The sequence below is a fragment of the Doryrhamphus excisus genome, chromosome 1, assembly GCF_030265055.1.
Source record: "Doryrhamphus excisus isolate RoL2022-K1 chromosome 1, RoL_Dexc_1.0, whole genome shotgun sequence".
NCBI classification, from domain to species: domain Eukaryota; kingdom Metazoa; phylum Chordata; class Actinopteri; order Syngnathiformes; family Syngnathidae; genus Doryrhamphus; species Doryrhamphus excisus.
The window spans coordinates 37,934,371-37,948,894 of NC_080466.1; the positions used below are offsets into that span (position 1 = coordinate 37,934,371).

The 14,524-nt window shown below is 40.2% G+C and overlaps 1 protein-coding gene across 1 annotated transcript in view; it reads right to left on the minus strand.

Annotated features, from left to right (window-relative positions):
* The window catches only part of ptpra (protein tyrosine phosphatase receptor type A), a 28,554-nt gene that overhangs the window by 9,337 nt on the left and 4,693 nt on the right, over positions 1–14,524 (minus strand). The window contains exons 2-7 of the mRNA XM_058076279.1: positions 8,795–8,841; positions 8,597–8,678; positions 7,032–7,466; positions 908–1,007; positions 678–751; positions 161–297 (exon numbers count right to left, since the gene is read on the minus strand). Coding sequence (XP_057932262.1) covers positions 161–297; positions 678–751; positions 908–1,007; positions 7,032–7,466; positions 8,597–8,672 — 822 coding nt within the window. The 5' untranslated portion in view covers positions 8,673–8,678; positions 8,795–8,841. The remainder of the gene's footprint in view (positions 1–160; positions 298–677; positions 752–907; positions 1,008–7,031; positions 7,467–8,596; positions 8,679–8,794; positions 8,842–14,524) is intronic.

The following is a 14,524-nucleotide window of genomic DNA, read 5'->3' on the forward strand; positions in this document are numbered from 1 at the left end:
ACAATTATATTGTGGCTTATCGTCCTAAGTATTACAATCTACTAGCAGTACTAGCAGTTCTGTATTAGCAGTTACTGATAACACATCACACTAAGTTGTAAATTATCATTTTCAATGTAATATAATGTTAAATATAACGTTTTTTAGTAGTGTTACATACATTAAACTCCTCCCTGAACAGCTTGTTGTCATCAGCCATGCGACGATTCATTTCTTCCTCCAGCTTGTCCACAGGAAGGGGTGGGTACTTCCTGTTTGTGCTTGGTGAACGAGCCAATAGCGGCACACTCTGGAGCTCTGGCACCGGCGACAAGGAAGGAAAGAGGTAGGAGTGAGGAGATGAGGGAAGGAATGGGAGGGAGGGGGTGATACAGGTTTACAGTGTAAGAACAAATGAATGGCCAACTTTTAAGCATTCAGTGTCTTTCTTAGCATGACCACCAGAGGGCGATGTGAGCCAACACTGCTTCAGGAATCACAGAGAACAAAACAGTCTATGAAATGTTATCAGTTCAGGGAGACAGATCAATCAAAGCTTATCAGAAGCAAAGCAGACTAACAAGTTTGGCCAAGCCGGCATTACATATGATAGGACAGCCGAGCAAACAAAAGCTTGATTGGCGGAATAAGCATTTGGAGATATGTGTCAGACAAAGATTATTATGCAAACGCTTTACCTGTATCATCTGATCTACCATTAGCCAGTCTGAACGAGTTGGAGTGGCTTCCAGCCTGCTTGTATTTCTTAAACCTGCCAATTAACAAAAACAATGGAGCAATGATTCACACGCCATCTGCGACACGTCCAAATTTGGTCCAACATCAGTCATTGCTATGGTAACATCAGCATCTTAAGACATTCACTGCAAGTCTTCGCCGAGGGAGTCCTTTTTTGCCTTTCACCAACCTGAGCATGTAGAGGATGATAATGATGAAGATGATGACCAACAGGAAGGACAGGGCCACCATTACTGCTATGATTGGCATGTCATTGGAAGGACTGTCATCTTGGTGAGGGACAGAAAGAGAGAGAAACAGTCAGTATATTAGCTGAACAATAAAGTACAAATATGTTACTTTATTATATACGTTTTCTATGTACTGTATATAAATCATGTTTTTTTCTGTTAAAAAAGGTACATGTTTACTGGATAATGACAATACGGTATGTACTGCATGATATGTACAGGATTTGAGCATGCCCCGAAGATCTACCTCCTCCTCCTCCTATTATTATTGTTATTATCATTATTATTAGGGATGTCCAATATTGGCTTTTTTGTAGCAAATCTCAATTTCCGATACAAATATCATCAGATATCGATACCTATATGCAAAACATCTCCTGTGGTGGAACCACCTGTTGTATACAGTAGTTTTATAAATATAATATTATATATTAATATTAATATTATATGACAATAATATAATATATTATATATTATATGAAATAATAATAGGGCGGCACGGCGGACAAGAGGTTAGCACGCAGACCTCACAGCTAGGAGACCAGGGTTCAATTCCACCCTCGGCCATCTCTGTGTGGAGTTTGCATGTTCTCCCCGTGCATGCATGGGTTTTCTCCGGGTACTCCGGTTTCCTCCCACATTCCAAAAACATGCTAGGTTAATTGGCGACTCCAAATTGTCCATTGGTATGAATGTGAGTGTGAATGGTTGTTTGTCTATATGTGCCCTGTGATTGGCTGGCGACCAGTCCAGGGTGTACCCGGCCTCTCGCCCAAAGACAGCTGGGATAGGCTCCAGCACACCCCGCGACCCTCGTGAGGAAAAGCGGTAGAAAATGAATTAATGAATGCATGAAATAATAATATTATAATAATAATATATGCATGATTGGGGAACAATCTGATACAGATACCACATTTTTATTTATGGGTACAAATAATTATCGGACATCCCTAATTATTATTATTAGCTAACATTATTTTTATGTTTAAACCCCTAATTTCCAAGGTGTGGTGGCTTTTATCGGAAACTCTGTTCTATCTCCACAATGCTATATTTGATGTGCTTAATGCAATGTCATTGATCTAAAATGAGTAAAAATCAAAATGGAATTTAAAAATGCTATCTATAGCAGTTAAAGGGTGTCCTCTACATTATGTGGTAAACAACCATTCATCTTAATTAACTCCAGATTTTGACTAGATGATGCAAACAATACTAATCCGACTAGCAGCAGGTGTTTATGTTATTTTATGGTTTTTGAAATTAATACACAAAATAGATAATATTTTTGTGTTTACTGATTTACCGGGCCATTGAAATGTACAATTTCATGTTCAAACGAACGTTTTATTACTATCCATCCTATTTATACCTATCCTATTCGCCTAATTCAGGCGAAGGCGGACTACACCCTGGCCTGCTTACCAATCAACCACAGTGCGCATGTTTTATCTTATTGTGGAAGTTTCACTCTAATTCATAATTAGCTTCATGCTGCAGTAAAAGGAAAGAAGAGAGAGGATTTCTACATCTTTCCTTTTCCGTAATGGTTATCCGTGTTAATATTTAATTAGGTTTCTAAAGAAAAACACAAGTGCAACAGTGGCGTCTCTTAGAGCAGATAAATTGCACTTTAACCAAAGGGTCAACTCTTTGCTTCTGTGACTCGTTATACGCCAAGTGATGGCAGACAGAAGATGACTATCTCAACTAATGAAACATTTACGCCGTTTGCTGTGAATTCTGTATGAATTATTCCGAGCATAAATGTTAAATGATCTCTGCAGGTCAGGAAGTATGAGAGTAGTAGAGGCTAGGATAGATGAGTCTAGTGAAGGTGGTTTGAGGATTACACCAAAAGCAGTTAATTTTTTCTTTTCAACTTACAATAGGTGAGCTATTTTGTATCGGTTTCCATCAGATGCATGAGTTATACTCAATTCCATATGCTCCCTATGACCTTTCACAGCGACACTTAAAACACAAAAGGACATGAGTTTTGTCTGAATGACAATAGGAGTTTGTGTAAAAGAAAACACTGGCCGCTGTTTGTCTGCTGACCCGCTGTGCAAGACACATTAAACCACAACAAAAGAGGAGAATTCTCTAGACAAATGTATGGTAGTGCTGACACTGCACGGACAAAAAAAATTGTCAACTCAATATTCAAGAAAGCTCTGCGGACTTGACGCAACATTTGACTATGAGACCATGTGTATGTTCTACATAGACCGGTTTGGAAAGTCATCCAGCTATGTAGCATTTTCACGCATAGTTTGCTACTCTTTTCAGCGTTCACCCTCAGACAATGTGCACACTGAGTAAAATAGGAGCACGGCAGGCTGCAAAGATCATGCGGACCTGACACGGCCTTCAGGCATTTAATGGGATCTATAAGGGTTTCAACAAAAGGCTCTCAGAGAGCCAGATGGTGACAATGAAGCAGTTAGGAAACACCTATAAAGCCAAAATGACTACCACATAGTAGACAATCCATATTGTGTGTGCTGCAAACCAACCAATTAGTTGTGGTATTATGGTTTAGGGCAGGGGTCTCAAACACGCAGCCTGCAGGACACTAGTTTGAGGCCCCCGCCTTGATATGAAAGTTTAATGTTAGTGCGGCCCGCGCAAGTTTGATATGGATGCTGTATGGTATCATGTACCCAGAAAAAAATTATTACGTTTGATTAATGTTCATGTTAAAGGTTAAATAACTGTTTATAGTTATCCTCCCTATCCGTGTGGAAGTGGTAAGTTTTTGGCTATTTAAGTTTAAAGGAAATAACTTGAAGGCTACCGTTTAGGTCGCTAGCTCTCTAGTTTACGAGTTAGCATGTGTCTCAAGACCCTGCAGTTGCGCAATATTTTGTAAATAAGAGTATAAATGTGACTATGGTCGTGTTTTGTCATGTCTACAGGTCTCTAATAATGCTTTGTTAATTTTAATCTGGAAAAAATAATTTGTCTACCCACCAACTATATGTGTTTTTTTAAGTTTTTATTATTTGCCGTTTTATTATTATTATTATATTTATTTATTACTGATTGATTGATTTTCTTTATTCTTGATTTGTTTATTTATTTTTCATCTTATTTTGTGTAGAAAAATAAAAAGTAAGATATTTGAGAACAGTGGAATGTTTTATCAGAGCTTTTCTTGTAGAAAATTGGAACCAAAGCGAAGTTTTTTAATTTTTTTTGTTTTTAATAAATGCATTTTTTTTTTTGGAAAACCTGATGCGGCCCAGTCTCACCCAGACCCGAGCTCCAGTGGCCTCCCAAGTAAATTGAGTTTGAGACCCCTGGTTTAGGGTCAGCACATAATAGCAATTCTCAGTTGAGGAAGGAGTCATCTCTTCAACAACAGCTTTTTGGAAAGTCGGGCATCGTTCATTTGGGTAGTCCACTCCGATTCTTGCGGATGACTGGCCAAATGGAGGACCGTCACGACAGGATATATCTAGACCTGTTACAATGGAGTCTAAAAGCAGAAAAGTGGATAACTATTTTAAATATTCAAAAGGTTGACTCTTGACTAGAAAGCTTCCGTTGCTTCTCTTACTGCTTTTTTAACAGCCATCATAGAGACACTCGGAAGACTGTGTTCCAGATACATGACCCGCCAAACAGCCTGCAATATATTTAGAGAGGACTAAGCAGCTGTTTTATGACAGTGTACTTTTTGGCCGAGTCAAACTTGCCACATGTATTATTCGGGGCAATAGGTGACAAACATGCTGCGTTCACTTAAGACCAAATTAAATGGAAGCCAGACAAGCAAAAAGGCCTTAAATAGTCTTCGACACAATGAGCAGCTATTGGACAGAAATGCTGAGCACGACACGCATGATGTCTGAATCACTCGGAAAACAATGGCAGTGAATGTAAGTATGGCAACTTTGTCCTATTCGTCGAAGAGTCTCATGCGTGTCAATGGCAATGTCCACAGCCCACGCTGAACCACTGGGGGAAAAAAATGAGTCACTTCTTTTATGATCATATGACAATTATTATGTTGCTTCTTCATGGGACTCTGGTCTACTGACGGATACTTTTGAATTCTGAAAGAAATACTGCATTGCCGAGGGCAAAGGTGACCTGAATGCACTGTTTTGGGGGGCATTAATCACAATTTTAGACCTCCATTCTCCCGTCATGATTCTATTACAGAAATCACTCCACACTCTTTATTGCTCTCTGGTTCTACCATATCTTACTTATTGTGTGGAAATATGTGGTAATAACTATAAAAGCAATTTTCACTCGCTAAATGTACTGCAAAAAAAGGTCAGTAAAGATAATTCATAATGCCGCCTACAGAGAACATACTAACTCCTTATTTCTAAAATCACAAATACTTAAACTTGCTGATATAGTTCATCTTCAAACAGCTAAAATAATGCATAAGGCTAAAAATAACCAATTACCTAAAAATGTCATCCAATACTTCTCTACAAGAGAGGAGAAATATGATCTCAGGGAAGAACTACATTTGAAACACTTATATGCTAGGACTACGTTAAAAAGCCATAGCATTTCAGTATGTGGAATCAAACTATGGAATGGATTGAGTAAGGAAATCAAACAATGCACAACGATGAGCCAATTCAAGAAACAATACAAGCAGTTGATGTTTGCTAAATACAAGGATGAAGAGTCTTGAACCAGTCATGATGTGCTATATATATCACTATATTGACACTTACTATGGTACACATTATGTCATTGGATGGTCATATCCCCATTACCATTACAAATCAGAAACAGATAGCTAAGGTCAAAAGGTCAGATGAATACCTCCAATATTTTTCATCTTCTAGCCCTTTTTTTTTTTAAATGATACCCGATACAAGTTGTTTAACGTAGTCAAGGTCAAAGATCAAATCAGTACATCCATACCATGGAGACAATAGATTTTTAAGGATATCTGATCCACAATGCCTGAGGTGACTGGGGTCAAGGGTTGTACCAATACACATTTTTGTCAGTGATCTACTGGTGGTTATTCCTCTCTGCTAACACTAAATTCATTAATTCATTTTCTACCGCTTTTCCTCACGAGGGTCGCGGGGGTGCTGGAGCCTATCCCAGCTGTCTTCGGGCGAGAGGTGTTGTACACACTGGACTGGTCGCCAGCCAATCACAGGGCACATATAGAAAGAAACAAACAACCATTCACACTCACATTCATACCTATGGACAATTTGGAGTCGCCAATTAACCTAGCATGTTTTTGGAATGTGGGAGGAAACCGGAGTACCTGGAAAAAATCCACCCATGCACAGGGAGAACGTGCAAACTCCACACAGAGATGGCCAAGGGTGGAATTGAACCCTGGTCTTCTAGCTGTGAGGTTTGCGCGCTAACCACTCGATCGCCGTGCCGCCCTAACACTAAATTGTCTGACAAAATATGTAACTTTCATTCATTGATTTTCTACAGCTTTTCCTCACAAGGGGTGCTGGAGCCTATCCCAGCTGTCTTTGGGTGAGAGGCGGGGTACAACATGGACTGGTCGCCAGCCAATCACAGGGCACATATAGACAAACAACCATTCACACTCACATTCATACCTATGGACAATTTGGAGTCGCCAATTAACCTAGCATGTTTTTGGAATGTGGGAGGAAACCGGAGTACCTGGAAAAAATCCACTCATGGACGAAGAGAACATGCAAACTCCACACAGAGATGGCCGAGGGTGGGATTGAACTCGGGTCTCCTGGCTCTGAGGTCTGTGCGCTAACCACTCGACCACCGTGCCGCCCTAACACTAAATTGTCTGACAAAATATGTAACTTTTCATTCATTCATTTTCTACCGCTTTTCTCCCGAGGGTCGCTGGAGCCTATCCCAGCTGTCTTACACCCTAGATTGGTCGCCAGCCATTCACAGGGCACATATAGACAAACAACCATTCACACTCACATTCATACCAATGGACAATTTGGAGTCTGCAATTAACCTAGCATGTTTTTGTCACCACCTTCTCTGAGCTCACTGAGAAGAAGGTAAGAAGAAGGTTGATTCCCCCCCCCCCATTTCAAAAGCACTCACCATGAGGGGTGCCATCCGAGGTGAAATCCATATCCGGTTCTGTCGTGGACTCTGTCTCCATGGAAAAGTCCTCATCTTCAATATATGTTTCGGGAGTAGGTGTATCTGGTATAAAAACCATGGATCCATTCTCACTACCCACTGTGGTGGTAGCAGAGGGAGCCTCTGGGATTTGCGTCGGCTGAGCGCCGTCAGGTGGAGCTTGTGATGGAGGAGGAGGGATCGGTGCCAACCTCACAGTAGCATCGGGGCCTTCCACTTGGACATCCTCAGCAACAGCCGGGATTGGGATTGTTGCTGTTGTCGGTGTTGTCGTCGGTTCTGGGATGACTCCAAGTGTAGTCGGTGGCCCTGTGGTGGCTTGCTTGGGTCCAACTGTGATGTTGACATGTGCAGTGGGGACTTCTGTTGATTTTGCAGAGATATTTGAAGCACCTAAAGACAAAAAGGGAGAGTAAGTCAAGCACATGGAAGTGGTACTTCTGTCTCTACAGTGTCCATACCATAATACATTCGATTTACTTAAAGTGTATGGAGTTGTATTTTCCTATAGAGCAGCTACACACAATAACCCAAACAGAAAACTTTTAAGATTTTGCAGACTCTGCACCTATTCCAGCTGTATTTCCTTGGATTTGTGCTTCCTGCCAAAACAGTTTCTTCCACCCACGCTCGCCTCTGGGCATGCCCACTCCGCTGTGATTGGCCAGTGCTTCCTAACTATGAACCATATAAGGAAGTCTTCCCCTCTGTGACATCACAAAGGGGCAGTTTTACCACTCTTTTTGAAACCCAGCACCTCATTATCTGAAACTTTGGCATTGTTTAACACGAGAATACAACATTCTGACTACTTTTATAGGTCAGAAAAGTGGAAAAAGCATAATAGGTCCCGTTTAAGACCTTCTCTGCTACATAAAGTAAGATTACAGTTCAAATGTACTGGGAGTGAGAACTTATGGGCAGCACAGTGATATGTTTGTGCTACAAATTGATGAGACGCCAACTACTTCAGTGTTGGTTAGTAGAAAATGAGGCTCCTTACTGTTTGTGATTCATGTTCTTACGACATTGTGTATATAAAAAAAACTACAGTGATAAAACAAAGCATAACCAACATAAAAACAACTATAATATTCTCACATCATGATAAAAAGGTATTTCATAATTTTAATAATTACAAAAAATAGGTTACAAACACACTTCAAAGTTCAACTAAAGCACCTTAAAAGGTAAACGTTTTACCAACACATTGCAGTTCGGGACAAATTAGGTATTTTCACAAGCATAGACTTGTCCAACTTTACTGTAAAAACAGGTTTAATCATTTCAAGCGCTGTTGGGATAGGTATCAAAATCAAATCAACTTTATTTGTAGAGCACTTTTCCTGCAAGGATATGCAACACAAAGTGCTTTACAGAAATAAAAACAATTACCTCAATTAAAAAGAAAACAATTACAAAGACACACAATAGGGAGTATCATACAGTGTGCTCCACTGTCCCCAGTTACACTCTTGTGAGAAACACTGAATATATTTGCTTTATGCGAATATGGATCTTACTTGTGACAGGGACATGATCCTGGGCGGAGGCCCCGAGGGCTACACTGAGCAGCAGGACCAAGGGACACACACCCATTCTGCCCTGCATCGAGTGAACAAAACAATTAATGCAAAAATCATTATATGTGAATAATTCTATTTACCTTCCAGCAGTTTATGTTTTTAACATTAAATCAAGGTTGGTTGGCATGTGTTTACCTGAAGACACGAAGATGGGTTCAATCACTCATTCGCACAGCAGGTCTCTAGAAAACAAGAGAGCATAAAATTTTATCTTTCATACATAATTTTCTTTCATGAATTTTCTTCAAGATCAGACTCAAGATGAGAAGGTTGTAATCACATACAAGTCATGTTAGTATGCTCATAAATACATATCAAAGCAAAAATACATTTCCAAGCAAACAAATATGAACCATTTATCTACCAAAGAACAAGCAAAATCACATCGCATTCCAATTTTAGTCGTGGAACTGTGGCTCAAAAAGCCATTTCAAAACACAGATCTTGAGAAAGCATGGCGGACACTGGATGGAAGGGCAAACTAACCGTGTAATCCCAGATCTCGCCCGAGCCTGTTGTCTCCCTGACCAAGCTGTCATAATCTGTGTGCTTAATCTCATGATTTTGAGCCTGGTATAATCCAGCACATCCGTCCGTTTACAGCATACTTGAGTAGCGAGCGAGTCAAAGGCCGCACAATATTACCACGCTAATCGTATGCTTTAAATGATCGTTTATTCGGTATGAGGAGAAATTGGGTGCTAAAAACGCAAATGCTGCCAGTTTAGTACTGTATGTTGAATAAACACACTTGTGTGCTACCGACTTCACGGTAGTGGTAGTCTGAAAGTTAAGGGTTCGATCCTTCATCCTCCCGTGATCATGTCCAAGTAAGTAACTTTGGGCAAGATACTGAACCCCCAGTTGCTCCTGATGCTGCGTCATCAGTCGGTAAATGTGGTAGTGGTACCTTAAAACTTATGCAGTACTTATGCAGTACTCCGCCCCGCCCTGCAGGGTGCGACAACGAGGTGTACGCTTCACACTGACAAAGCAGTAGATTTAAATAGACACCAAAAATCTGGACAGGACAATATTTTAGTTTCAGCCCTGCTCTGCATAAAAGAAGGAAAATAGGGCCCTAGGATATCTGTGTAAATAGAACTGCCCCCCCCCCACCCCCACCCCTCAAAAAATGCTGTTAAACGTGGAAGCTCACGGAAAATGAAAGGGATTTCAAATGGCGTAGGGAAGGGCAATGAAAACCACTTCCACACAAAATGGGAGGTGAACTTTTTCTCACTATCAAATTGGACATGCCACTGCTGACTACATGCAGTGAGTATTGAGGTTCTAATCTAATCTAGGTTCTAATCTAATATCATGTCTCAATGTTTTGCGCCATTATTGAAGTATAGTGACTACAATAGTACATGTGACTTGTATTTCAGATTTGTTTTTACTAATAATGGGCCATACTCAACCAAAAAACACCAATAATTTATTATTAAGTAATAGAGTGTTGGAGTGACTGTCGTCGGTTCATCTTCTGCATTTGCCATATGGTAAAACGAGAGTTAATAGCTTCCCAAATAACACTATTTCCTGCTGAGGGAACATGTGCATGCCCATCTGTTAGCGAGTAAATGTAGATTAAAAATAAAAATTATTAAAAAAAAAACCCTCAGAGTTCTTACTGCCATCACAAATTTCCCCACTGAGGGACGAATAAAGGCATATCTTAATCCCCCGAAAGGAGCTATCCAGTGGTCAAGAAATAAACTGCCACAACTTTTTGTCCACATAACACAAGAAGATGGCAGAGTGAAATAAGCAAAGCAAAATGAGCAGAAGAAATCCTCAATAGGCTAGAATCAAGTGTCAAGTACAGCTCATAATAAGACATCTAAAATTCAAGTGTATGGTAACACCATGAATAGAGAGAAACATAATACTGAGGAAAAGGGTAATATGAGTATGCAAGAGAGATACTCATGCATGCACTGCTGTAAGCCACTCAAGATGACATTTTTTTTTCAACCAAAAAAATACAAGAACAGAGTTAGACCCGTTTGGTAAATAGGCTATATATTCAATGATAACTAACGTGAGTAGCTAAATTTCGGCAAATCGCTATCATAAGCTGACAAAGCAGGAAGAGGGTCGCATATAATGTTTTGTGAGCACGTTTGAATGTTGGCACACTGCAGGCAGGCGGCGGGAACCCGTTTCATTCATACAATTTAACTCATTTTTCACTTCCAAAGATATATTTATATGTCTTATTTTTTTTTACAGAGGCAAAAAGAGGTGATGATTCAACTTCACAAAAGAAGAGATCATTTTTGGTGTGGTTTTAACACAGTTCAGTTCCAAATATAAAAACTGCAATTAGTTCTTGGTGTTATATTTGTAAATAAATTGTTATTTTCTTTCTTTCTTTCTTTCTTAATTTATTTCAGACATGCATACTATGTTACATTATTCTTTCTCACATATTCTTTTTCATGGAAAACAATTGTGTGTTATGTTGTGTCATAGTTGTTTAGATATTTTGGCTAAATTTGTGTCAAAGTAAAAGTTATGCTTGACATTTATGTTTTCACAAAAAGCTGTTTTTCTCCCGTTTTGATATTTTACTGAAACGTATCTATGTTCTTCTACTGCTGATTATTAAAAGGTAGAAAAAAAACTTTTTTTTCCTGATGAAAGAAGAGAGTTTAATCTTTGTTTTGATAGAACATAGTATTCTATGTGCCTTATAAAATCACTCAAAATTGTCAAAAATGGCCTGTACTCAAGGGGTAAGATAGGATAATGATTGTTCCAATATGATGATATTGGATTTCGGTATCTGGGTCACTTTTGTTTACAATCACCCAAATCGCTCTTTAAAGTCAAAAAGGTCAGGTTATGGCCCATCTGGATTGTAACACACTGTTGCTGTCCCAACAAGACCTTATTGACTAAATTAAAACGGCCCTATAAATCGATGTAAACAAACAGTCAAATGAAGCTGTGAAGATAAAACTAAACTTCAGTTCACAAATATTGTCTTAGACCGTGGAAAAGTAGCAACATTTGAACAGAGAAACACTTAATACAACTTGAACTAAATCAACTGCCTTCAAGACTGCATACTGAGAACATTGTTTTGACCTCAGGCTAAACAATAAAATGTCTGCGTTCACTCAACTGGATGAACTACTTACCTTAATTCAATACAACTAAAACATGTTATATGTTCCAGCTTATCTTTCTTTGTTTTAATATTTGATAGTTGTTTAGTAATGTGGTGTGAGAATGACAGCACTGTGTGTACTGTTAACAACTGACTAATTAACAATGTTGATTTTGTCATTGATGTCCTGTCACAAAATAAGGACCTGTTTACATAAAATCGATATAGCGAAACTCTGCCGTTTGTCATTTCTTTGTCATTTTTTAAACATTGAGAGCACTGGTAAAATGTTTTTAATATTATCCATTCACATAAGTCATAAAAAAAACACATTCTTGGCGAAAAAAAGTCATTGTAGTCTTAATATTAATCATGTAACCCGCTGACAATCTTTGTTTCCTGTGTTACAGTCCACACCGCTCTGCAGAACTCGATACCGAATATCCATGCGAGCGGCGAGTCCGCCCACAACCAACTAATGAAGACAGCTGCTTCTCCGCCTGTGGCCAAGTGCAGACCTCATAGGAGTGCAATCACACAGCAGTGAAAGGGCTGGACTGTTCCCATGCCGTTTCATTCACGCAGTGAAAAGAACACTTATAGGTGCAATATAAAAGAAGTCCAATTAAAGCGCCATGACAACCGGAGCCGAAAAACCGCAATATCAAGTCACTGTAGTCATTTAAAATGGGCTTCAACTCAAGCGCTTTTTGCATTTATACATGATCTTATGAATAAAGTCATGTAAAACAGAACTTAGGTGTTTAGTACAACAAAGGTCTGGGGAGATACACCCATGAATAAGTGAAACATGTTAAAAAATTAATTATTCTTTTTACAGAGGCAAGTTGGGTCATTTTAACACATACAGTAAGCTCCATAAAGGCCGGCTTAAATTAGTGTAGTGTGGAAAAACCGGAGCATCCTGACCCCGACCTGATTGGGTTTGAACCGAAGCCAGGCACCCCCTTCAAATATCATGGACCATCAGTGACCACTTTTCAACTTCATATTCATTCATTCATTTTCTACCGCTTTTTCCTCACGAGGGTTGCGGGGGGTGCTGGAGCCTACCCCAGCTGTCTTCGGACAAGAGGCGGGGTACACCCTGGACTGGTCGCCAGCCAATCACAGGGCACATATAGACAAACAACCATTCACACTCACATTCATACCTATGGACAATTTGGAGTCGCCAATTAACCTAGCATGTTTTTGGAATGTGGGAGGAAACCGGAGTACTCGGAGAAAACCCACGCAGAGATGGCCAAGGGTGGAATTGAACCCTGGTCTCCTAGCTGTGTGGCCTGCTAACCGCTCGTCCACCGTGCAGCCTATATTAGTACTTCAAAATTCATTCATTCATTCATTCATTTTCCACCGCTTTTTCCTCACGAGGGTCGCGGGGGGCACTGGAGCCTATCCCAGCTGTCTTCGGACGAGAGGCGGGGCGCACCCCGGACTGGTGGCCAGCCAATCACAGGGCACATATAGTCAAACAACCATTCACACTCACATTCATACCTATGGACAATTTGGAGTCGCCAATTAACCTAGCATGTTTTTGGAATGTGGGTCGAGTGGCGCTAACCACTCGACCGCTGTGCCGCGGACAAGAAATTAAAAAATTTAAAAAAATAAATAAATAACCTTAAACTGTATTATGGAAAGCAGGAAGTGAACAATTTGAAGTCCCCAATTAACTTAGCATGTTTTTGGAATACCCAGAAAAAACCCACGCATGCACGGCAGTTTTCAACTTGTATCGGAGATTTTAGATGCTAACACTGTGGAAAGTGTAACTAGTACTACATCTACCAAAATAAACACAGTCACTTCGAAAAATCAACAAAGCTAATGCATCATTTCTTAAACTGGACACTAGACAGTGACCAAGGGTACCTTAGCCTCCATGCAACAGAATTGTTCCTTCTGGCTTTTCGGAGGACCAAGATAATGGTGGCCTGTCTCCATTCATTGCATATTAATACAGTTTCTATGTCTTGAAGAGAGGAGGGAGGGGTGTGGGGGGGGCGGGGGGTCTGGGCCAACAGGAATACTGTGAATGCTTCTCTTCACGGCAGACTGAAGTGAGCCTAACCCAGTGTGCCGCTCGGCTTTGAAACAGACCACAGATTATATGTCCTCGTTGCCGCATACAACAGCCGCAATCCTCTGGACTTCCCTGGCTGAGGGAGAGAGGACTCCATGCTGGTGTGGTTTGTGTTCTTGCTGGTTTCATTAATCAGCTGGTGGCTTGTTGGACAGACAAGGAGAAGCACAGGACTATGATTTGGGCGAATTTCACCAGCATGGGTGGCCTTCTTGTTTATTAGGACCAAATCGATGATGGCTTGGAGGATCATACAACTGATGCAAATAATGAATGACTTACTTCATTGTGGCGTTTCTCAGGGTACATGCCGAGGCCCTCTCTCAAGTATACCCACATACAACACAGAGGATGTGAAGTGCGGCGTTCCCGCAGAAGCCACAAACACCTTAAAGTGCAATGTCATGCCAACTTCAGTCAGTATTTCAATAATTCAGTGATCAACATCTATGCCTTTTCTCTGATATGCTGACGACCAAACCCACTAACCATTTGTGTTTGATTCATATTGACTTGGTCCGTCTACGGCAAAACTGATTACTGAGTACTGATTACTGAGGATTACTGAGGTACACAACGATGCACAACGATGAGCCAATTCAAGAAACAATACAAGCAGCTGTCTTCGGGC